The sequence below is a fragment of the Eutrigla gurnardus genome (assembly GCF_963514095.1).
Source record: "Eutrigla gurnardus genome assembly, chromosome: 1".
In the NCBI taxonomy this organism is placed as follows: Eukaryota; Metazoa; Chordata; class Actinopteri; order Perciformes; family Triglidae; genus Eutrigla; species Eutrigla gurnardus.
This window is the reverse complement of record NC_139915.1, coordinates 2,473,274-2,499,890: the sequence shown is the minus strand read 5'-3', so window position 1 is coordinate 2,499,890 and position 26,617 is coordinate 2,473,274. Positions and strand designations below refer to the sequence as shown.

The 26,617-nt window shown below is 42.2% G+C and overlaps 1 protein-coding gene across 1 annotated transcript; it reads left to right on the top strand.

Moving 5' to 3' along the window:
* The first annotated feature begins 2,418 nt into the window (after positions 1–2,418).
* LOC311019465 (chromodomain Y-like protein 2) lies at positions 2,419–24,620 on the top strand. The gene is made up of 7 exons (XM_084018890.1): positions 2,419–2,622; positions 11,564–12,170; positions 15,384–15,601; positions 21,797–21,969; positions 22,057–22,267; positions 22,395–22,538; positions 22,629–24,620. The coding sequence occupies exons 1-7, from the start codon at positions 2,599–2,601 to the stop codon at positions 22,785–22,787; spliced, it is 1,536 nt and encodes a 511-aa protein (XP_083875016.1). The 5' UTR covers positions 2,419–2,598; the 3' UTR covers positions 22,788–24,620.
* Positions 24,621–26,617: the final 1,997 nt, after the last annotated feature.

Sequence of the window (26,617 nt, the reverse complement as noted above, 5' to 3'; positions counted from 1 at the left end):
AGGTGAGACTATGAAGAGAAGAGCATGTGAGGGACGAGCAGCGGTAGCTGGGCACCACAGTGAGGAGCACAGAGCTTGCAGTGTGGCCTGTTAGAGGCCAGCGGTCGTCCAACCGGAGGGAGATATTTAGAGGGAGGATGTCAAATAGGCTACTCTCCGATGCACTGTGGATATTTCTTGGTAAAGATGTAAGTTAAGAAGTGAGCTATGCAATGATGTAATCTAAAAGAAGTTGTGAAATAGTTTTATTTATAATCACGTTATATTATCCCTTACTTTCAGAACATTCATCTTATTGTATTATTTTTAATTATGTCCACCAGGGAGCTTATATTTTATTTTATGCCAGTATTTGGTCGATCCAAATTTTTATTATTCTTTAGGATTTGCTATATTTACTATTGTGTATCAGTTTGTCTTAGTACCTCGATGCCTTGCGTTTCAGCTTTCTTCCTCGTGTCAGTTACCTAACCTTGCATGTTTTTCCCTGGATTTGATTTTGATCATCCTACTTGCTTTGCCTCACTGATTGATCTCCGTACTGAACCTCTGCAGAGCAAAGATTGTTTTACAGGACTTGTTCTCGTGACCCGAGTCAGGCTATCGAGTCGAATATGAACTCAGTGGACTCAGACCTGATGCATGCTGCCTTCTGAGCCCAAGACAGCCACATCCGCCATATTTTGTCATTTTCCCTTCTGTCCTTGTGCTTCCTGTTTTATTTTGTTTCTTACCTCTCCTCTAATTTCACTTCCTGCCCTTGTGTATTAACCGTCAGTTTCCACTGGCTGCCCTGCATCAGGGATGTGTTTCACCTGTGTCTAATGAACCCTGCCCCCCGTGTATATAAACCCTGTGTATTCTGTCTCTCTTGCCAGTACAACATTAATAATGTATAAAAAATAAAATAGTAAAACATATGACAGTCAAGTTATATTCGCATCTGTCACAACAGAAAATCGGAACTGGCACGGAAAAAGAAAGAATCCATTTAATTTTGTTACAACTGTACAGTAAGTGTACATATATATATATACACATCACAGACAAGACCACACAAACAACAATAGCTGTTAATGTTAATTTATTCCAAAGCATTTAATTCAGTTCAGCAAATTATTGAAGTCCATGAAACAACCTTGAACTTTGAATGATTTTGAAAATAAAATTTGAGATTACATTACTTATTATGCTGAAGGTCATTCTGTTTATTCTCTTTAGAAAATCCTTCCAAACGAGCACATTTCATATTAATATTAAATGAAGGGCAAAATAAGGAAACAATTTGTGTCTATGCTGTGATATTATCATAGCGGTTTTTCAATGTTTATAACTAAAAGTAAGACTATATTGTCTTCATCATTTGTTTTTAAAATATGTTTTTTCTTTCTTATAAAACAGCATGGTGAGGTGCTTTGTATCACACAAACAGTTCTAAATGTGATCTAAATCTAGTGTGACATGGAGAACATCATCTGCACTGAGCCCCAGACCTCAGCATCAATAATGTGAAGCAGGCCGGTTTGTTTGCATATAAATGCTGCAAGACACAGAGTTGAATAGCAACATACCTCACAGTGATGTATAGTGCCTAAGAAGTGGGATTTTCTTATTGACTTTGTGGTTGATCGTGTGTGCAGTGTCATGTGTGGTCAACATTTAAATTTGAAAAACAAGAAGAAAAAAAAGAACGGTATAAAAGTTGATGGCTTTCCACACTGCGTAATGCAGTTGATCTTTTAAGTAAAGACTTAGCTCACCCCTCAGCTCATGATGGTATATAGTACATTTGCATTAACTATCAGTCTTTAACTTCACAGATAAAGAACGTCCTTTCAGTGTCCCCAATAGGCTATAAGTCATGATGATATGCTAATTCACCCTTTGCCTTAGCACATGAATCTTTACCATATACGACCATAAAGCTGTCGACTAAACTATGACGATGTTGTGTTGATGAGCAGCCCAACTGAATCCTTGTTGGATGACACCATTTAATGAAGTTCAACAGGGTGATTGTATACTTTAGTATTTTAATCACACACACATTCTTTATTTTAATGAGTATTCTAATCATGTCTATACTATTATGTGGCAATTAGCTGGTGACATGTCAATGAAAGGGGATAGGCTTATAAGTGAACGTCAGCAACCACAGTTTCCAGTAATCAATAATTATAAGTAGTTCCAATTAATTTGCTCTGGTTTTTTTTTCTCCCTAAATCAAGACTAGCCAGGTATCCGTGGACAGTGGCCAGGTAGAGTCCACCACAGACGGGGAACTGTCTCTCATCTCACGCTGCAGACCGTCAGGCTGCGCATTCTTCGCTGGGGACTAATTTCCAGTCCGCCACTTAGGTCCGGGTAAACAGCACCGCCCCGATGGCTGTTTGTTTTAAGTGTGGAACGATCCATCGCACAGCGCGGGGCTCGATTGACACTGTCTGCTGATCTGCCAACTGCGGATTGCTCAGAATAACACGGCTGCTCGCTAATTCCCGTCTATCGGGGCTTTCGCCGAAACACCGAGAGAGCAGGGTCCAAAAAAAGCCAACAAGGCAGGCAAGAACGCCGCGCCGCCGGAGTCCGCACCCCAGAATGGCTTCGGGAGACCTTTACGAGGTAGGCTGGAACCATGTCCACGGAAAACGCTCTGTTATATTGACGAATAATGGAATTAGGAAGTAAAGGGGAGGGCGTCGCGCATGTAAAAAAGAGAAAAGCGGTGTACTAAGCCCTTTAACAGGCGAAACTAACCCGTCTCGTGCTTTGCGAAGACGAGGCTCGTCAACGTGGGCTTCCACTTTGTCTCGCTGCTCTACTTTGACACATTTCCTCACGGCTGTGGTGAACAGGAGAAAAAATAAAAGCCCCCAATGTCATCCGCGGGCTGAACTCCTCAGCGTGTCGCCGAGTTGAAAGTCGTGGTAAAGTGACAGCGGCGCGCGGGGCGGACGGACATGGTGGCTCGAGACGGGGTGATGGTTCGGAAGGTGCGCGTGCATGCCGAAGGGGATTTAGTCATCGCAGGCTTTCCGGCCGGCTGGCAAATAAGACGAGACGCCGCGTTGTTTGTTTGTTTGTTTGTTTGTTTGTTTCAGAGCGGTGTGAACAAGTTCTTTAAATGTGTGGATTTGATCCAATCCGGCCGTTTTTGGCCGTAAAAGTTGCCCAAATAGGTGTCAGGAAGGTCACGCCACCCCTCGGGCGCAACATCTTCTTCGGAACCGGTGCCAGAATGTGCTCGAAGCCCGGTTTGGACATCAGCGTCACTGGATCAGGCACCCTATGTGTCATTAGCCGTTTTGCTAGGCTCACATGGTGTCATACGTTTCAGTCCACGGTGATGACGACACACGTGGTTAGAAATAACAAGTAAGTTTTAAAGTGGATGACATTTTAAAGGTGCCACATGTCTTATGATGTCACAGCGATGACGAGCAGCTTGGCTGGTGGGGACTCGAGCCTTTTTCACAAACTGTTTTATTGCAGTTAGCCTTGCTGATTGTAATATGTTTAGATTGCTCTTTTAATTTGGAAAATGATAACGCGGCGCTGCCAAAAAGAGGATCCACTGATTAAAATTCAAACATCCCCACCCCCCCTTATGTTCAGTTATATACTTTCATTTCCGTTCACAATATATCACAACATGGCTTCAGACTAACTGTTGTTGAACAGGTATATTGCTCACAACATATGGTTTATTAAATCATCAATATGCTGACAGGAATGGCAGGTAAACACTCATTTGAGCTGTGGTTTGTTTCCCTGATTACATGATAACCGCTCCATGGGTGAAGCTTCTGTGTTGATTTACCAAAGTTCATAAGCTAACCAGAGTTTGCTGGTGCTGAACAGCTGTTTATTAAAAAACAACATTTGAGATATGGAGAAAATTACCTGCGGTTGTTGGATTTAATGACAAATTATCACTTGGGAGAGTTGTGCATGTTGGGAGTGCCAGCACCAATAAACTAGCTTATAATGTTAAGTAGAAGTGATTTGTTTGATGGGGCTGTAAGAGAATGTTTGAATAATGGAAGTTAGAGGACGCGTTTAGGAAAGAAGACGTGGTGGAGTCGAGAAGGTGGAGTCTGGCCTGGAATGTTTTGGGCTGAGCAAACGTGCGAAAGGCTGAGACCATTTTGTTTTTTGTGGAACCACTTGAAATGAAAAGAATATAATATTTGACTTGTAATGATTCGTCCAAATCCAATATTCAGTCTGTAAGAGCTCCTGTGAGCGTTCCTTAAAGCCACTATCACTTTGATCTATTGCATGCCTCATACACTTATTGCTTCACGAGGCTATTGTTGTCCTTCTTGGTGGAAAAAGGGTTTATTAGTAAGTTATACATGAACATATATCATGACTACTTACTGAGTAGTAACGTGTGAAAGTGTTTTTGCAAAATCATAGATAAAAGTATGGCTTATTGCTGACTTTGTATTTGCATCGGGGCAGCTGAATCATGGTGAATAACCAGCATTATTGTAGTCATTGTCTACATTTTAGTTTAGAAGGCAACAGTTGCTGGGGGCAGTTGCTGTTCAGAGATGCTCCCCCTTTATTTAATGAGCACATTCAGGCACTTCAACATAAAACCACACATCAGGAGAACAACGTGACCTAACCAGAACGTGGTCTATAGAAGCTGAGCTTCTCCCGTTCTCTTCAATACTTGGCTCCTTCTAAGGAGATGTTTTACTTTCATGGCCACTTGTTGCACGGAGAGATTTTTTTCTATATTTTTGCGTTTTTTACTAGTCATTTGAATTGGTTTACAATGTGTCATTACCAAGAGCTAAAAATGTTTTTACTACGTTGCTGGGAATGTCTTTTGTTTTAAAGATTTTAAAATCTGAACAGGTAGATACTAGAACGTTACACAGAGAAGTTTGAAGATGGAGGTTTCTCCCTATTTCAGTGTGTAGGCGAAATAATGGTTTCCTTTTCTCATCCACTGATGGTATATGAATATTCAATAGCCACTCAAAACTTTGATACTGGATGTATTCAAATCCTAAAAGCAACGCATCAGAGCTAAGGTGGCTTTTGTTGGACGTTAGGACATCCAAGAACTGATTGGTCAGCTTGTGTTTTCTCCTGTACGTTTCTGATGCCGGTAGAGATTGATCAGACAAAGTAATCAGTCTTCTCCTGTCCACTGTCAGACCTTCAGCTCACGTCGATCCAACACGGCATGAAAACGATGCTGTGGTGAGACTCCCAGTAACCCTGCTATGAATCTAGCTTTAGGTGGAAATGTTCACATGGTGCACAAGCATGAACATTCATTACATCATGTATTGTGTGGTGGAATTGTGATTATTCACTCTAGTGGAAATTAGAGGGAAGCTGACTTTGCCTCCTGTTTGATGAACCAGAAATGGAGAATGTTTGGAAAGTTTTAAGAGGGTTTAAAGCAGCCGTTGTAATAACTGTGAAATCATTTCCTCAGAAGTGTTGGGCATATTAACAGCAGTAAACAACCTTTGATGGGTGAACTGCAGGAGTGCATTGAAATAAATGGGAGATTTGAATGCGTACGGTCCCAGACAATGTCGCACACCGCCGTCTGACAGCATACATCAAAGAAACGTGAAATTAAAGTGGAGGAGGCAGATGCAACGGCCGATTAGTAACGTTTCAGGATGAGCTGGAGGAACTTATCAACATCATCCAGCCCAACGCATAGTGAGAAGAACATACAGTGGTCTGTCAGGGATGTAAAGACAGGTGTGTGTGATGCCATCAATAGTGGGCGTGTTTACAGGTGCAGTCTGACCACACCCATCATTCATGCTCGTCTGCACCACTCGACTACAGTGAAGTCACACGAGCAGGAAGTAGCCTCCTATAGGCACGACGGCAACATCCGTGGAAACATCCAGCCATGACAGTTGACATCAGTCTGTCAATTTATCCTTTATCTGTTCAGGGAGACCTTATGATTTATGATGATCTTATTTAAGATGATTGAATTGTTTTTCACTAAAAAGGATGTTATGTTGTTAATGAAGATGTTGGGATAATATCGTGAATGGCAATCATTCTGAACAGGATAACCGTGAATTGAAATTCTCATGTGGTCCCATGCCGAGCTCCAACTCGGTGTCAAAAATAATTACAAAATGAATGAAATACAAAACGTGCTGTGTTTCTCAAACGGATGCACCTGGATGGAGAGCTGCATTTCACTATAGCGGGCGTCTGCGAGGAGCGTATTTGTTTTAACCTGTCGGGATGAAAAATGCACCAAATTTTTGGAAAAGGAATGCATTTATTAAACTGAAAGATATGCATTGCAGCGATATGCTGGGTCTTCCCCATTGAGACAAGCCAAGCCAGAGCTTTTGTGTGACCCATATGGGGCTCAGCCTAAAGCCAAAGGGGCTGAGTCGAAGCCTCCGCAGGCGGCATTACGCATGCGTTTGCAGCCGGGCACTGCCAAAGTGTGTTCTACGTCTCAAAATGCCAGCATTTAGGAAAAAGCGATTTTGAGGTACGCCTACACTGGGTGAATTTGAATCTTAATTTGCTGAGCTCTCCGGACCACTGTAGCCTGGGGAGGGGGGCTCCAAGCGACCCCGAGCGGGGTAGGGAGAGGAAACGCTCTCTAGCCTGGTCATAAGCACCCTCGTAATCTCTCGTGTGACCATCGTCATGATTCCCTTCACAGATCAAGGCATGAAGAGGTGCTTAAACCTAGTAAACGCCCGACCCCTCCTCCATCAACAGATCAGACACACAGCATCCAGTTCTGATGTATCTTAATATACTGGAGGTTTGTAGTAAATACAAATATTTCAAATTGCATCATGTTAATGACCAGTTATGTTTGCATATCATAATTCCTATCACAACACATCGTCCTGTACAGACAAACATGTTTTGCCACGGTTAGCTAGCTAATAAATGCAAAATGATTGTTTTTCATTAATCAATAAAGCGTGGGAGACGAGCCTGCACCGGTATAAGCTGAGCTCCAAAGTGTGCGGTGAGAAAACGACCTTGAATACATTAAATTTGGGTTCAGGATGGCAGGCAGTGATGCGTGAGAGTTGGGTAGGCAGAATATTTATTTTGATGATTACAGCAGACGATGACACAACACGGTTTTTAATTTTTTCTTTCTTATTTATTTGGGAAGGTAATTATTTTTCAGAAATGTGTTGTGAGAACCCCTAGATAGAGATTGGAGGCTCATCGTTCCTCATCATCATCACCCCACCCTCTGGCCTCAGTGCCACAGACCATGCCCATGTTGGACCCAGTCCCTGTTTGGTTTCTGGGAGGGAATTTCTCACACTAATTCATCACCTTGGATTCCAGATGATTATGCTTCAATCAGGGCTGTAAACTAGCGGTCGCCACTCGCCAAATCCGACTAAAATATTCCCCATGCGACTTAATTTTGGAGGGATACATGCCACTGGGGCGGGTAAATGTTTGTCCCGATGGTCGTGCTCTTGCAATAAATTATGCATGATATAACAAAACATTGTAGTAGCTGTAAACTGCTAAATTATGACGGTAGCAAACGTCAAGCTAAACCGGTGATTTGCTGTGTGTCACACTGAAGTAGCTCCCCCGACGTCACCGCTGTAGAAAATAGTTCCCCCGAAGCAACGTAGCGTGCGCGTCACCGCTCTTTAGAAGTTTGGCGCAGTGAGTGAAACTCGAGCGCAGTAATGTAGCGGCATATTCCCGGTGTGACCGAACCAAAGAGGAAAAATACAGAGGAGATAGGTGGAAAGGAAGGTGACAAAGAAGGCGAAACATCGACGAAAAAAGCAAAAGTGAGAAAGTTCAGTGAGAAGTGGAAGACTGACAGGGAATGGCTTCAGTACGACGACTCGACGGGTGTCATGTTTTGCTCCGTCTGCCGGACACACGCCAAAGAAAAACAGTGCCGAAATTAATTTGTGGTGGGCAACAAAACGATGAAAGTGGAGACCATCCGGGAGCACGATTTGCAATGTTTCAGATGAAATGAATGAAATTCAATTAATAATATTAAAATGTATTTCTTAATAATACTTTGGCCTCTTTTCTAAGCATGTACTGCTCTATAATACTGTTATCTCAATGAAAAGTACTGAAACAGATGTATATGCAACAAAAAGAGGCAATTTATTATTTGGCCGGTAAATAATTGACTTGGCCGGTAGATTCTTTCATCTACCGGTCCCCTTGGCAGGTGAGCCAAACAGTTAGTTTACAGCCCTGGCTTCAAGGCTGAGAAGGGCATGGGGGCAAACATCTCAGAAGTCTCAATTCACTGAAGCCTGTAGACTATGTTGGCTGAAGCATGTAACCCAGCAGAAACATGCCAAGGAGACCTTCCACCAGTAGAACAGGCAATAACATCACAGGCCAGCGATGAAAGTGCCGACACCGAACCAGAACATTGAAGTCGTTTCACAACCAGCAGGTTTAAAGTCGAACCCCGTTATTTAAAATGTTCCTTTGGAAGTGAAACCAAAAATGACTGTGTTCACAGCTATAGTACATACTGTTGATTACATTGTTAAACAGGAAGTAGCAATGCAAACTGTACTACACTTTCACACTGCTAACTTTCCATAGTCATATATTTTATTTTTTACTTTAAAATGGTCATCATTGCATTGTGTTGAATGCATTCAGAGGTTTTGGTCATATTGGAGGTTGTGGTCGGATGTTGTCATGTCACTGGCGTGGAGAGTGGTGCAGCTTTCTGGACTCGTTAGGGTGGCGGATGACTAAGTCTACAAATAGGCAGTTTCATTTGTAAATGCGTCTTTCCATCCACCTGTCGGCCCTTCAGTCTACACCATGTTGTTTACTTCAGTTTGCTTTCGTTTTGCTTTTGGCTGTTTATGTGTTCATGAACTTGTGTTTTTGTTTGTTTGTTCTGGAATCACCTTATTACACAATACAAAAAAAGCAGAGCTACAACAGATACTTTTCTTGCCCAAAAACAGAGAATTCAAAACTGTTCTCCAGAGTGTAAAAAAAAACACACTGGCTTGGTGTTTCAGTGTGTACAGGAATACCTGACCTTTTGCAAAAACAATGATGTAAGCAGCCCACTGAGTTGGGTTGAGGTGTGCATAGCAGAGTTGCCTCTAACCCTCTTGATGAATCCTCATTTTAAATGTCAACCGAGTTGGTACCTGTATTTATGCTGATTTTGTCCGTTTACGTCACGACCATTAAATTCTTAATTTGGTCTTATGTCAAAGTCTGATCCCCCTTTTTGAATAGTGTTTTCCTCCCGTTAGAATCATGTTGGCAGCCCCACTTACCATATTTTGGCTGTTGTACTCAGTTTGGTTGTCTGCTTATTAAAAAGAGGTTGAAGAAGAAAACGTTTTGATTTGTTCAGGCATTCCACTGTGGACTGACGTCTCTACAAACATCACCTGGAAACACTAGTGCAGACAAACATCTTGTTTTCTAAACTTTGAGTTTGGTGCTCAACATTGCTGCTGATGGTTTGATAGCATTCATACATCATCTGATGAAAAGAGTACTTTACGGTTGTGTTGGAGGGTGTTACTGCCCCCCATCTACTCATTCTCTGCTCATGCATCACCATCAAGTGTTTCTAAACCTCTCTGTTCTGTACACAAGTTTGCCCCACGCCTTCTCCTCCACTCTCTTCTTCCCTCTCTGCAATGCTGTTATGTGTGACGATGTTCGGGACTGTAGGAAACCCAATCGTTTGTTCGTTTCTGTGACAGCCCTGCGGCTCAGCCATCAAAGGCTGTTTACTCCTGTTAATGTGAGCAGCACATCTGAGAACATGATGAGCAGTTATTACCACAGCGGCACTAAAGGCTCTGATGAAACCTCCCGACCATAATCCATCAGTCTCATGGCCCAAATGTCAAAATGTCCTCAGATTATTGTTTTTAACAGTCCGATCCAGTGTCTTCAAAACCAAAAGCTGGATTCCGCATTTATCTTCATAATAACTGTAAACTGCTTCACACAAGGCTTGAGGATGTTATTGTGTGATTTTTTTTTTATTGTGCAGGTGATATGTTTGTCAGCATGAATGTACAGTGCTATCCGGCACTGATGAGGAACAGGTATCCAACCGATGTGTGTGTGTGTGTATATATATATATATATATATATATATATATATATATATATATATATAAAGGTGCAGGTTTTCACTGTTTGTCTCATTTTGAGAACCGGTGATGCTGGTTCATTGTGGTCTGCAAGGATGTCTGTTTGTGCAATGTGCCGTTTGTGATGTGATGATGCAGATGTGGATGTTTGGGATGTTTGAAACGTTGCCGTTTTTACCATAAATCAAGTAAATTGATCAACGTTGATGAAGGCATTCAGTTAGTCCTGTTTTCGTCCCCTCAACCTTTTTGTGGCTTATCTTATTACACATTATTGTCAGTGTTTAATGTTAATTTAATTTATTAACACATGTGTTCTTTCCTTTTGAACTGATCAAATGATCAAAAATGTTAATTTTTAAATCCTTTTTTTTTAAAATCAGCACAATATGATTTAATGGGGTAAAGATATCCAGTACATCATAGTAATTACCAGTCAATAGAACCATTTGGACTTGATTTCCAGCCCACCTACTGAATAAACAGCACTCACTGGCAGAGCCAGAGTTTTGTCTGCCAAAATCCAAATTGTCCCTCTGTAAAAGAGGGATCTCCTTCATCAAATTATGGAAGATAAACATCTTGCTGCCCATCGAGTTTTCTGAATTGAACCATCTGAAGTGCAAATCAATTAAAGTTAAACACAAACCGAATTGAATTGCAAAGTAATGATTCACACTCTGATTGTTTGAGTGATTAGTTGCTCAGGGAGTGCAGATAATTCGGTGACTGTGTCAAATAGTAAAATTTGCTGATGTGTTGCGGTCTCTGGCCTAATATAATTGTGTAATTGTATAATACACACACTTTTCTAGTGTGGATTTGACCTCGAAAAGCAGATGTTTAAGGTTTCTTCATGACGGCAGCCTGCAGCTCATCTCGGCTCCTCTCTGGTCTCTTATCTTTCTTTTGCAGGGAATTAGCCCTTATCTTTAACTTGACATGTCACAAACAAAAGTGACCTTTTGTAAGAAGTGACACTCCCTGGCAATGTCTCAAAATATAATTTGAACATGAACACAATACCATTATATACTACTATTATATCCATATAAAACTGAAGGGTTTTGAGTAGAAATGTTAGCCTGATGGTGCCATGAAAGGTGTGTTAGAGTGAAGATCTCAGCTTTGTTCCAACTCACAAACGAGTGGTGATGAATGTAGGCAGTCTGCTGGAGGATGTCGGACATGACACGTCTTACAATCTTACAGTATACAGCAGTGTGTGTACCGGTATTTCCGTTAACTGTTAGCCAAACATACAGCAGATAAAAGGTCCTTGAGCATGCAATCATAACTGGGCACCCAAAATATTATGCATTTAGCTGCAGAAGAATGTGAGATTAGCTGTGGACAGACTCGGAGGTAGTAAATTGGTGTTATTATAAATGTTTTAAAACATTTTTTACTTTTCTGTATAATGCATTCAGGTGGAGCGGATTGTGGACAAGAGGCGGAACAAGAAGGGTAAGTGGGAGTACCTGATTAGGTGGAAAGGTTATGGAAGTAAAGAGGACACGTGGGAGCCGGAGCACCACCTACTGCACTGCGAGGAATTCATCGACCAGTTCAACAGTTTGAGACTGCACTCACACAAGCGGCCCAAAGTTCCAAAAAACCGTCAAGAGCCCCTCATCACCAGCCAGCCGTCCGCTACAGAAAGCTCCAGAGCTCGCTCTGAGGCCCGGAAGAAGAAAAGGACTTACGGCCCAGCTGTGGGGGTGAGGGTAGGAGCTGTTCCAGAGATGGAAGGTGGAGGGTCAGGGAGCACCCAGAAGCTGAGGAAGGTGGCTGTTGCACCTGGGAAACACGCTTTAGGGGACAGAATCGGCAAAGCCATGACGTACAAGGCTCCTCCACCGGGAGGACCTCACTTTGTTCCTCCAGTGAGGTTTCCTCATAACGGACTCCAGAACGGGGAGATGGATCCTCTCATGTACAGGACGGCAGCAAGCTCCCATCGACTGCCCTCGGACAGAGTGGATCGGGAACGAGGAGGCATGGACACCACTGGACCGAAGTTCACCACCGATCTCGGTAAGATGTTCAGAAATTAATGAATGCCAAATAACTGCCAATCCAACCTTGGACCAGAACATTACTGAACAGTCGGAGTAGTTACTACTGAAGTAGTTTACTCCTCTCTTTCATATTGCATTATTAATTTGTATTCATTTTCATGGGAGCTGTAGCTTTTTTCCTGCACACAACGTAATCGTTGTTTAACTTTGGTAAAATCCCAAAAGGTTTGAATTTCTTACAGCAGCTGCTCTGGTCTGCTGTTTGTCTTAGAATATGGAAAGCCAACACTCGGAAACAAACACAGATGAAAGGAATGCTCGAGAGAGATTCCACTGAGTTACATTCACTGGAACAGAGGCTTGATCTGATGTGATGTCAGCTCTATATCGGCCGATATGTGTTCTTTTAACATCAGTAAGAAGAAGAACCATCTCTTTTTTTATCTTATATGGGGTCTTAAGTCTTGAAAGAACTGTGAATTGTGAAGATATGAGTGAGGCATTTACAGGTATAACAAAGAAACTTGACTTTGTGTGACTTCATACCTGAATCGCTACGTCTGACACCATTTCAGTGATTCCTACATTTAAGTGAAATAAAATGTCAATTCAGTCTGTGAACAGTTGATGAAATGGTTTTTAAATAACCTCAAACATATATCCGGCCTGGCTGTACTGCAATTTGTTGTTGTTTATTGGCTGTCATCCATGTAGAGGCCCATACTGATATATATATGGGATAAGCTAAAAATATCCAATGGCTAAAACCAGCCATGCAGATGCATTGGCTCGTTCCTAAAGGAGAGTGTAAGGAAGGGTGGACTTTTCTACATGGATGTAGATCATACAGGCACTGAATTATACAGTTATTATATTAATAATTACTATTCCATGAAACACAATACAGTATATTTCAGCAGGCCCACTGTTATACTGTAGAATATTGTGCTGACACACAGCTCCTAAAAACTCCCACTATAGTTCTTTACTACAGGAGCAGCTGATAACACCTTTAAATTTCACTCCCGGGCATGCTCCAGGTCACAGTCCATAATATCCTGCTCCTCTATAGTTAATCATTACAGAAGTTTAAAAAAAAAAGTCATTCTCGGCTTGTTTAACAGAAAATCCGGATCTGAATGGTTGGCTTTTACACCACATGTGCTTCTGCTGCTCCCTCGATAAGCTTTCACTCTCCCATAAACATCATTTGTGTTGTTCAATGTCTTCAGCTGATAGCTAATGTACTTTTGAGGCTACATCACCAATTCTAGGTAAAAAAGTACATTTCCCTTGATGATGTGTATGAAGTGCACTCATTTCAAAGCATCACAACTTGATAGTGGGACCTCGTCACCTCTATGGGAACACATTAGGGCAACCGACCCGACCTAATGGCTGTCGGTCTGGCAACCATTACAGATGCTGATTACCTAATCCTCCGAGGCTGCCCGCTCACCTCACTCAGGACCCTCAGCTCCACCCGTTCATCTGCTACACTGGCGGAGGGTGTCTCTGGGATTGTTGGCTCATAACATTTCTAATTTTTCTTTTTTGCAGAGGTTTGTAAGAAAAGGAACGCCACGTATTTGCTTGCATAGCAACAACAACTCAAGTCTGTGACATTCTAGATGCTGCTTTGATTGACCTTTCAACGTTATCTTCAGTTTAACAGAAAAAAACAACAATTCCCATAACCAAAGTGAGATATCAATTCTTAATGCCATTATTCCATTCCCTTTCAATAATCTGTGGGAGTAAAGGTCATTCATTGTACCACAGTGATTTAAATGCTTGCATCTTCATGACAACCAAGGAGCATTCTGCACCACTGTCTGGAAGTACCTCTTCAGTGGTCAGAAATGTAAAGCATGGAGTTGTCGCATGTGTGATGCACTGTCATTGAGACCAAAGCCAGAGCCCCTTTTGAATCACTGCTCCCACTAGAGATGCCATGTAGCCTCTTCTATGTTTATGGTCTTCTTTTGTAGAATTTAATTTAAACTGACCGTTCATCTGGAAAATCATTGTTAAATACATTTTGTATTGCATATAATTCTGTTTGTTCGAGGAACTAATTTAGAATTATTAAGTTTAACCATACTTTGTGTCATTATAGAGAAAGCTTAGAGGGAGGATGCAATCTAAACCATTTATTGGAAATGTAAACATCTAATGTCAATGATTGAGTTTCTGTAATAATATTTGCAACCTTCTTTTTTTCTTTTCATCTCTCAGCTTTTTCTGTTTCAGTCAGTGACCAACTCAAAGGTCATTTTCTTCTGATGTCTGAATCTACAGCTTCGCTGCATTATTCATGTTTAAATCACTCATGGTTTAAAACACAGACCGAGCCTCACATTGAGGGCTTTCTATTAAAAACCCAGCTTTTGTATATTTTGTAAATGAAGTCAGCTGAAATATTTCACAAAAATGATGAGAAAACGACTGCTCGTGTACCTGAGGGATGTCTGGCTTATTTTGTGTGTCATTGTTTCTTTCTGCTGCATTACTAGATCATAGATAATGGATGCGTGCACTGCTTAACTCATGGTTCTTTCTTCTTCCATCCATTCAGCTGACGAAAGTGCACATCGCGATTATGTTACTGAGCTTTCACGGCAACCTTTTTATCAATGTGGGTGACTCACATCAGATTTTGGAATCGTGATCGTCTTCTAGAGATTGCAGAGCTCCCATAAATCAAGGTTTCTCTTTGTGAAAAAGGGTTGAACATTATGAAAAGTAATGACTTCTTTTCAAATGTGAACGTTTCAGCAAGACGGCGTAACTAAATTCAGCTCTGAATGCCGTATTCCAGCTTGAATATTAATGCAATCAACAAAAGTAGTGACCGCTTGGATATCTTGCAGAGAAAATACTGTTGTGCAAAAACTATCAAATGAAACCAACAGACTCTCAGCAGATTTCATACAACAGTCTATACTTGGTGTGTAGGTGTAAATGAAAGATCCAAATCCATGTTTTTCTATGAAGTTCAAACGTTGGGCTTCTGTTAAAGTATAGAAGTTTCAGGTAGTGCTGAAAAATAATCTTCTAAAATATCAATTGCAAATACATTATGCAGTACTTTGAATTCTAAAACTAAACCAAAACCCAGGTAAAAAAAAAAAAAAACATTTCAACCGTGTTGTTAAATTTCAGTTTGATCAGTAGCTCTGATGGCTACGCAACGTTGACTTGCTTTGTCCTCCCTCCTCCGTGTCAGGCTCCCCTCTGGCCAACGGCAAGATGCATCTGCACAGCTCGGCCAAGCGGAAGCTGGCGGAGGAAAAGGGCTACGTGTTCGACAAGCGGCTCAGGTACAACGTGCGCCAGAACGAGAGCAACTGTCGATTCCGTGACATCGTGGTGAGGAAGGAGGAAGGCTTCACGCACGTCCTGCTCTCCAGCCAAACCACCGAGAACAACGCTCTGACACCAGAGGTGAGACCGCGACCGGCCCCAGTCCTCAGCTACGCATCAATGTATTAAAGACCTCTGTGTTGTTATGGAACTTATTGATTGCGTCCCAGTTGCCACGGAGCTCTGTTTGGGAAATATAAATGAGAAAAGTTTCCTCATTAACTGTTGGAGAGAATGCCCTGGAGCTATGCACTTACTCACCAACTGCTGGAGGGGAGCTTTTTAAGAGACTGTGGATTTATTTGACAGCTGCCAGGTGTGAATATGTTTACCCGTGTGACTCTTACACGATGTTGAAGCGTGTGTTTAATCAGCATAAAACAGGTTAAGAACTAGCTGCTGGGCTCTGCCCTTAGTACTGACACAGAATTCCCTCAAAACTGCCATATGCCAAACAAGACTTCTGCAGGTATAGTAATTAGGGGTAATCCAGCGTCATGCCATCTGTTTTTATTCCAGTAAAGTCAGTTGAACTAGAGAAAAAATAGGCTGCAACGTCATAGAAGAGAGCATTATGTAATTATTCTTCCAGAGAGCTGGAGAGCCTAGAGATGTCCAGATTTCCTATCATTTCCACTGCTTGCTCTGTAGAAAATCAGTTTTGTCCAATTGGTGTCACTTATTGGAAGTTGGATAAAAGCAGTGTGATGTAATTGGTCAGAGAGTTTGGTCCATTGTTATTGCAAGAAGACATTATGATCACAAACATCTGGAGAATGATTAAAAAAATAATGATATGCTAAAAAAAGCATAACTACCTGTTTGCTCCCTTAATACAATCTTTTCAAGTCACTTCTATATGAAAGCAGCTGTTTAAATGACAGAATTTAGCCCTTTTTGAACACATGTAAACACAATGCTTCTGTTTTTAGATTAGGTCTGATGATATAGAGTATTCTCTACAGGTGTTTGGGGTGCGTAATCTACAAGCTGTGCTCGCTGGCTTTTGACATGTTTCCTCACAGTCTCTTCAGCAGTTCGTTGATCACCTGCCAACTCAGTCAATCAAACATCTCGTGGCAAAGCCTAGTGTTTTATTCTAACCTGTCACGGTGATGGACGGGGATGTATTCTATGAAAGCCTATAATTGGACGATCTGGATCTAACTCATCATCGCCGCTGTCACAATGCACTGCTTTACACGAGCCGCTCTCAATGAGGAGGTGAAACATGTCTGGGATGTCTGCTGCACTGAAGGACTCTCTGCTCTGATGCTGCAGCTTCTTGCATTGTGATGATCCACTTGTAGAATTAGCTGCCTGCAGGAAAGTACTAGACGGTGATTGGTTGCTCGTTTCCATACTCCACTCAGACAGCAAGCTGCTCCGTAACATTTCAGCCACTTGCTTTTGCAGTCCAGCAGAGGCTTTCCCCAGTCTGTTGTACCCTTCTGTTTCATTGTGTGAAGGTATGATTTGAGAATTCCCCGTACACATCTGGACCAGACGTTTCAATATAACAAATAGATTTTGGAATCATCCATTACTGCTTTTAAAATGTTTTCACGATCATCATGTCTTGCTGAGTTATTAATTAACAGTGTTATAAGGGGAGATCTAGTCTATTAATTAAGGAGACATTTGAAAACTTAAAGGTTGGTTAGTGATTCTATTCAGAATCACCTTCTGTTATATTTACATTTACATTTAGGTCATTTAGCAGACGCTTTTGTCCAAAGCGACTTACAATAAGTACATTTGTCAAAAGAAGGAAACAAGGAAACCACAATGAATCATTGCCGATAAAGTAAGAGCTAAAAATAGAACAGGTGTTAGGTCCTCATCTGAGTAAACTAGTAGTTCAAGAGCAACAGTGCTACGATCAGAGTGCTATAGGTAAGGTTTTTTTTTTTTTTGGGGGGGGGGGGGGGGGGGGGACGGGTCATGCTAGTCGAGGTGAAGTCTGAACAGGTGAGTCTTGAGCCTTTTTCGGAAAATGGCAAATGACTCAGCTGTCCTGACATTAGTCGGTAGTTCGTTCCACCACTGAGGCGATGGTGGTACCAGCCGGCCAGCTGAAGTAGAGGAGCGAAGTGCTCGCTTCGGGGCATGAGGTTTGACCAGTGTTTGAAGGTAGATGGGTGCCGTTCCATTGATGGCCCTGAAGGCCAGTGTCATCATCTTAAATTGGATGCGTGCTGCAACAGGGAGCCAGTGGAGGTCATGGAGGAGGGGGGTCACATGGGAGAATTTGGGTAGATTGAAGATAAGGCGTGCTGCAGCGTTCTGGATACGCTGCAATGGTTTAATCGCAGAGGCCGGGAGTCCGGCCAGGAGAGAGTTGCAGTAGTCAAGGCGGGAGATGACCAGTGCTTGGACCAAGAGATGCGTTGCATCCTTTGTGAGGAGGGTCCGAATCCTGCGGATGTTGTAGAGGGCAAATCTGCAGGATCGGGCCACAGCAGTGATGCAGGATAGTTGGTCATCGAGGATTACACCCAGGTTCCTCGCAGTTGACGACGGCAATACTGTGATGCCCTCGACAGTGACCGACAGGTCCATGCGAGGGCAGTCTTTCCCCGGGATGAAGAGGAGTTTGGTTTTATTCAGGTTAAGCTTGAGGTGATGTGCAGTTGTCCAGACAGAGATGTCAGCCAGACAGTCCGAGATGCGAGTTGCAATGTGAGTGTCAGAGGACGGGGGAAAAGAGAGGAACAGCTGGGTGTCATCTGCGTAGCAATGGTAGGAGAATCCATGCGATGTGATAACAGAACCTAGTGATCTGGTGTATAGTGAGAACAGAAGCGGTACTAATACTGAGCCTTGAGGGACACCTGTGTCCAGAGAACAGGGTTTGGACATAGAGCCATTCCATGTGACCTGAAAGGTGCGATTTGTCAGGTATGATGTAAACCAGGCGAGAGCAGAGTCAGTTATGCCAAGTTCAGCCAGAGTGGAGAGGAGGATTTGGTGATTGACTGTGTCGAACGCAGCAGATAGGTCGAGGAGAATGAGAACGGAGGAGTGGGACGAGGCTCTGGCGTCTGGCAGGGACTCGGTCACTGTGAGGAGGGCCGTCTCAGTGGAGTGAGCAGTCATTATATGACTTGAAATCCTCATAATATACTGATGGCAATGATTACATTAAATGACATAAAATCCTTTTTTTTAAATATCACCTGTGGCCGTGGGAGGACTGTAAAACCTCGTCCAATCAAAGAAGCCGGCCGGAGAAAATGATTGGAGCCTGCCTGTCTATGCTTACTTCCTGATTGCTCGCACTCTGCCGATGACGAGCACTCGTTGGGCGTTCTGGGGGAGCGGAGATCTGAACAAAGGGGCGGGGCTTTTCCGGTTCGGCGATGTGTTCAAAGTTAAAGTCTCCGTGGGTTTTCCAAATGACGACTCTGCCTTTAATCTCGTACGAGTCAACACTTCTAAAAACCTCTCAAAGGAAGGCAGTTTGCTTTAACAGATCCCTGCGTGGTCCGTGAATATAACAGTGAGTGTAGCCACAGATAAATGCTTGTGTCCCAATCATCCACCTCGGGATCATAAACCCACGTAAACAGGATTTTCCTCCCCTCAGAGTGTAGGATGTCTTACATCTCTCACAGAGGGTGACTGCCGCTTTGATACTGCGGCGTGTGCACGTCAGCTCGTACTTCACTGAAGTGGCCTTAACCGTGTCCGTGTGTGCACGTGTGTGCACTTTCATGTGTGACAGTAAGCCCGTAAGCTGTGGGCTTATCAAACAGCTCTGATAGCTCCCGCTCTGTCACTTCCTCTTTGAAGCTGCAGGAACAAGACAGTCTGCGGATGTGTCTCCTGAATGGCTTTCAAAAATCTTCAAAAGTGTCGCTGAACATTTCTGAGCCAAACACTCGATGCTCACGTTAAAGTAAGAAAGTCCCCCAGCGGTACTCTTTCACCTTTCTGGGCCAACAAACAGTCGCTCTCTGCGTCCGTGCTCTATTCAAATGAACATCCTGTGTTTTATGACTCATTTTATCAAACAACACACTGAGTACCAAAAAAAGAGAATATATTTTGACAAGCGGGTGAACAAAGATGTTTGATGTTTATTGTAAGAAAATGATTTAGATCTTGACCACGTTTATTAGGCATCTGGAGCATAATGTATATATATTTAAATGGGCCTTTGTCACACCTTTGACTTGTCTGGAAGAGCTCAGGTGTTACTAATAATATTAACGGTGGCTCGCTCTATTCTACCCAAGTGTCCCACTAAATGCTTCCTCGTTCCCTCCCTCAATTAGCATAATGAAAATCACCCCATGACCCTCAAACTGAAGCAGCTAAATTGAATTCATCCATCATTAATGTCTTTCTTTAAACGTGTTCTTTTCTTATTGTGACCTGAGAAATCCAATGTTCTTAGAAATAGACAACACACAATTATAGGACTTTGGCAGAGCTCTCTGAGACACCTGGACGGTGTTTTAATCATTCTCCGTTCACTGTGTGTTGCATCATATTCACTCTTCACAACTTAATTCGCTCCATGTGTCTCCACGGCAAATACAGCAACAGAAAAAAGACGAGCTATTGCTGCTCGGAGAAATCAGGAAATTCTCTAGAGAAAATGCCCCAAAAAAAACTTTGAAGGACTGAAGCTGATAAAGAAATCTGGTCTGCGTATGCATAAATACATGATTGATTGATTTAAACCAACCTCTAGAGGTGGGAATTAAATCTGTAGAGCTGATTTCACAGACTGGAACCAGCATCTGCTCATCCCCGCTTCTTGTATCTGAGCAGAATTTTTAATTCACCTTGCCAGAATAATGTCACCTGTGTGGACACACACACACACACACACACACACACACACACACACACACACACACACACACACACACAGAGAACTGGGGACAGATTATGTGCTTGGTGAGACCTGGAGAAATGAATGGTTAATATGGATTAAGAATGATAATCTGATTAAAACGCAGCTACAGTGTGGGCAGATTGACTGCAGACTGCGGTGTGATGGCGTGGGTTTCCAGTCTTCTTATCAGCTCGGCTGTCTGGCGTCGTCGGCTTGCTGTCGTCTTCATCACATGAGACAAAGCCCAAACACTTGTGTGTTGATAATGAACAATGTGCTGCTGAACTGACTCACTCTGCACACAATGCTATGTTGCCGAGGTTCATCCTGCTAGTGTACTCAGCTGAAGGCTGACATTGATTTTTTTTTTTTTTTTTGTCTTTTGCTTTTCCTTTGATTCCTTTTCGTATGACACGTAAAACAACTTATCTTACAACTCCTATTGGTCTCACACTACAGCCAGTAGGAGAAGCTGCTGTCAGCATACAGTCGAGCCAAATGCTGCATTCAGGCTGTCAAGGAAACGAGCTGCCCAGCAAGAAATGCAGTTATATACGAGATGTCACGTAAACATCTCCCCTGCAGTCAGAGCTGCTTTGGAAGTAACATCAACTAGCAAGAAACCATCAAAATATCACTTTTATATCAGATTTATATTCAAATCTAATGTCTCCCGGTGAGGAGATGATATTTACTAAACACAGTTACTACATCATCTTTAATGTACTCCATCTAAGAAATGAGGCATTAATCACCGGTAACAATAGCAGTACTGTGTCAATGCATTACGCTGACCTGATCATGTGAGCCTTTGATTGTTGTGTTTAAACAGACATGATGAAGATATTGTAACTTTTTAGAATCTCCTTCAAACTCCCATTGTGCTTTATAATTGTTGTTGTGTAAAATTGCTCCTCTAGTGCTTTTTCTATTGGAATGTGGCTTAATTTTAAAGTATGCCTCTATTTGTATTTCAGAGGATATTTGTTCACTTGGAAAAACGACCTAAAAACGTATTATGTAACAAGAGAAGGAACGCTTGCATTATGATTTTCAATTCGTCATTATTTCAGAAAATGCATTTAGTGTTTTTATTAGCACGATCATTAACGGCACTGGAAGAAGAATTTCAACCAAATGGTTTCTGAATATATATGTAACTTTAACACCAGAATGTATAACATTTAGAAAATCAGTTGAAATATGACTCACATGATGCCTGGTTACACCGGATGAATAGCGTTATTGTGAATGCACTTTTCCATAAGCCATCTCCAGTATTGAAGGGATGAAAATAAGCATTCTTCCCAGTGTTTGTCGTTATTTCTTATGGCTGTCTGTCAACACGTACTCCGAGGGTTGAATATCTATGTTGAATCTGTCTTTTCTCAGCCTGTCTTCATGCATCTCCTCCCGTCTCTCTCCAGATAATGAAGGAGGTGTGTCGAGCTCTGGGCAACGCAGCGGCCGACGACAGTAAGTTGTTATTGCTCAGCTCAGTGGGGACGGTGTTCTGCAGCGGCCTGGAGCCGTCGTACCTGATTGGCCGTCTGTCCACTGACCGTAGAAAAGAGAGCGTCCGCATCGCCGACGCCGTACGGTAAGAAGAAATCCTCCCGCTATAAACACCGACTCCCTTCTCATTTGCCGTTCTACTTGACAGAGTTTGTGTCTGTGGCCCCTTCAGGGAGTTTGTGTTGGCATTCATCCACTTCAAGAAACCCATTGTGGCAGCAATAAACGGGCCTGCTCTGGGCTTGGGGGCCTCCATCCTGCCCCTGTGTGATGTAGTGTGGGCCAGTGAGAGGGCCTGGTTTCAGACGCCATGTGCAGCCCTCCACCTCACCCCCTCTGGATGCTCCTCTTACACGTTCCCCCAGATCCTGGGCGTAGCTCTGGTGGGTCCCAGCAGAATCAAGGCTTCTAGCAGATTTCACTTGATCTAATTTCTTCGTATAACCACCTGAGTTAGTTAAATAAGCCATATTAAACCGTTGTAATTTCCCACCTTCCTGTCCCCGTCAGGCCAACGAGATGTTGTTCTGTGGAAGAAAACTCACAGCACAAGAAGCATGCAGTCGAGGTCTGGTGTCGCAGGTCTTCTGGCCCACCACGTTCAACCAGGAAGTGATGCTGCGTGTGAAGGAAATGGCATCATGCAATGCAGTGGTAGGTCCTTAAGATGAGCCACAGGACCTAAAGGTTTTCCTCTGATGTAACCAAATGACCCTTTTTTTCTGTGTGTGTTCTTTTTTAAAGGTTTTAGAAGAATCCAAATGCCTGGTGAGGAGCATCCTCATCTCCATCCTGGAGGAAGTGAATGAGAAAGAGTGTCAGATGCTGAAGCAGCTGTGGTGTTCAACCAAAGGACTGGAGGCACTCTTCAGTTACCTGCAGAACAAGGTGTATGAGAAGTGATCATCCTGCAGCCGGGTGCTCTACGGAGGATATCCAGGGGGATCATCTCAAACTGAAGGAAACGTTGCTTTAAGGGTCTTTGTTTCCATCCAGCAGCAGAGGGGATCCTCTTTGCTCACATGCCTCAACTTCATGATCCTTTTCTTTTGTGAATCAACTTATATTTTGTATTTATGGACCCAGAACAGCCCAGATCTTGATTCTCAAGGAGTCAAAGAGCAAAGGGTCAAATGTGTATCGCTAGACAAACACTGAAGGAGGTACAGAGTGTTTCTTCACATATGCAAGACTTATGTTTGTAAAGTTATCAGGATGTATGAAATCAATGTCTGATGATAGTATCTAATAATATATATTTATTTCAAGCGTGTAAAAGAGTTGCGCTCGGAGTAGGAGGACTTTCTTTAGTCGCGTATTGTTTTGAGCTGTGGTGTAAATTAAAGTGCATGAGGAGACTTTCTTACATGCACATTCCATCCTCCCTGCATGGACAGAAGAAAACCGGCCGCGAATACTCGTACGTGTCAGTGGATCACATTCGGTGTTTGAAACTTGATCTCTGACGTACTGAAAGGACACGTAAGCTCTTTTTCATCACTCATTGTTCATACGGCAAAAGCCTTTATTACACAGAGCAGACTCTCGTTTGCCAGTGAACTAGTTATCATCTTCATAATCACCGTAAATTTGCTTCTGTGACATGAAATCAAGATGAATGCAGCAATGAGACTGTTGATTCGTGTACAAGTACATAAAATATCATCATCCTGTTGTCAGCATTCATCTTTAGTTATTTTAAAATGCAACAAAGGCAGCGAGAGGTTAATTACACAAATGAAGTCTCATTGATGGCAGGAGTTTTTTCTTCAGGGAGACTTGAAATTGGACTGACGAGTGGAAATGAAGAACACTGGAAGCCTCGCAGGAATGCGAGCGCTGAATATCCAAACGTGTCCGTTTTGGGTTGAGGATCCAGAATGGCTGGAGATGATGGGTTGGCGGCTCACATGACATGGGAGGGTTAGTAATGGATTTGATCCGTTGAGTTGGAGCCACATATAGAAGCCGTACATGCAGTTCACATGTGTCTAACATGGCGTCCCGTTATCAGTGCAGATAGTTTATTTGTGTGATCATCATGTTGATGTTACCTGACAGATATTTCTTAGCGGTGTGTCTTTTTTCAGAGCAGAAACAAGATGATACTGTTCTCTTCTGAGTCCGGCCGCGGAGCTGGAGTCCACTTCGTCCCCATCTGCATGTGACGACTCGAGATTTTTATTTTATATCGTGTATTATATGTCGGGATTTTGTAAAATGTAGCCTGTGAAAATTGTTTTATAAAGCCCAGAATATATTTGTCCATTTTGCAGTGGTACACATGCAGTACAAAATAATATATATATATATATAATGTAGACTGTCTTGTGTAACAAATTGCATGTAATATACTGTATATATAAATGTGTTGCCTGCTTCAATACCAGGATATGTTTTGTATAAACATTGTAAGTATTGTTAGAAATGTTATTTTTGTATTTATTTGAGATAACCGTTTGGATTCAGTGCCATGTGATTTCGTTTGCTCCAGATTCCCCCTGAATCAACCTTTCTAAATTATCCATAAAAATGTATAATAATGATAATCTATACATTTCAAAACCAAAAACCTGTAAATATTGTCTGTTGAATGTTTGCCTTTCCAGTTGATTTTGTCAGATATATAATTTTGTTGTAAATTATCAAAGCCACGTCCGATAATTTAACATAATATTGTGTCTTACTGAGCTTTATGAGTATGAACAGATGATCAATAAAATGAGCTTTATTGTATTTCTGAATGATCCATTTCAAGCATATGGCTGTTAATGCTTTGTTATATTATATAATCAGCTACAGAAAACAGCAAGCTTTTTGGTGACCAAAGAGTCCATTAAATTCTAAATAATCAGTCGGTATATTTGTGGGGATTTGGGTTTTTCTTGGTTGTTTTTTTGCTAGCAGGGTCCCAACATTCACTTCTTGGACATTTTCCTCGTCTGTTGGTAAATACAACTTAATGTCCCGGTTCCTGTTTGCTGATACAATACCAAGAAAAATGTCTATGTATTTATTCATTTTATTCAATATTTAAAATATTACAAATTCTATTCAGTTTGTCACCTGAGATATAAAACTATTTGTTTATGTTTTAGTCATTGGATCCAAATTCCCAATCAGCGTGTCTATGAAGTGTGCTTGATAATACAAATTTGAAGTAAATAAGTTATTTAAATAAATAAAAAAAGACTACTTATATTTACTCCATTATTTATTGCAAATGACTGTTTTGGTTTCTGTGTTTATAATTTTATGACCACAATGTCATATGTGGTCCTGTGTCTGTTTTTTTTCTCCCCACTTGTCTCAAAGCCCACCTTGGGGTGCCTTACGGTTTAAATGTAAGTATATCGAGGTTGATCCGTGTGTCGTGATGGCTAGAGTGACCAGCTTTAAATAAACACATTTCACCAACCGCTGTCTCAGCCTTTGTCGACAACTAACCTTCCTAACAGCTTTGATTTGAGAATTATCAGGCAAATATTCACCAAAATAATAATTTATCAGAAAGAAAGTGCATAACAGTCAGTCTGATTGTGATACTGCAATATTTAGCAACAGATTGTTCCGATATAAACAACTTGAGCTTCACTCTGAACTGTGTTCTGGTCCACATTATCTTTGACCTCTTAACCTCTCCTTTAGCTCCGTTGTTTGACAGCTATTTGCTATTTCCTTCTCCAATTGATGTATATTTTTTGAAACCCACAGATGACCATCGGAAACTTTACCCTATGTTTTAAAGGGAAGAGGATCCAAGTTTAAAGGTCCACTTACTAATGACGTTTAACTCTCAGCAGCATCTCCTGGTATTCACTCAACACACCGAGATGGCTCAGGTGTCATTTCATGACCTGAACGTGAACTTCCCGTCATGTGAACACCAAAGTTACCGACCAGGAGCAAGACAGCCAGAGAAAGATGGAGGTGACCATCCTCAGACAAAGACAGGGGTCATATGACCAGCCATGTTTATTTTAATTTATATACCGCCAAATCATAACCGGTTACCTCATGACCATATTAATATAGAGCAGGTCCAGACTGTACTCTATTTACAGAGACATTCTTCCAAACAGTGCAACTCATTATCATGTGACCCATCCTGTTTAGATGACACGATGACACCTTTACCATGAGATGCGGTCGAAATCTCTAAACTGGACCTTTGAGCTTGGATTTACACAGTGATCAGGGTTTCAGCAATATTTACCCAGTTAGATCGAAGACTTCTAAAAACATTTTATTAGGATTGAATTTGACTCCGGGCTGCACGGGGGTGTAGTGGGTAGCACTGTCGCCTCACAGTGAGAGGGTCACGGGTTCGATTCCCGGGTCGGCCCGGGTTCCCTCTGTGTGGAGTTTGCATGTTCTCCCCGTGTAAGCGTGGGTTCTCTCCGGGTTCTCCGGCTTCCTCCCACAGTCCAAAGACATGCAGGATGGGGATAGGTTCATTGGTGACTCTAAATTGCCCATAGGTGTGAATGTGAGTGTGAATGGTTGTTTGTCTCTACATGTCGGCCCTGCGATAGACTGGCGTCCTGTCCAGGTGAACCCTGCCTTCGCCCAATGACAGCTGGGATCGGCTCCAGCCCCCCCGTGACCCTGAATACAGGATAAGTGGTAGACAATGGATGGATGGATGAATTTAACTCTAGTTTATAACCATTATTAGAGAGAATGTTTACCAATTACCGTTACAGATTGATACTTTTCACTGTTTTCACTGT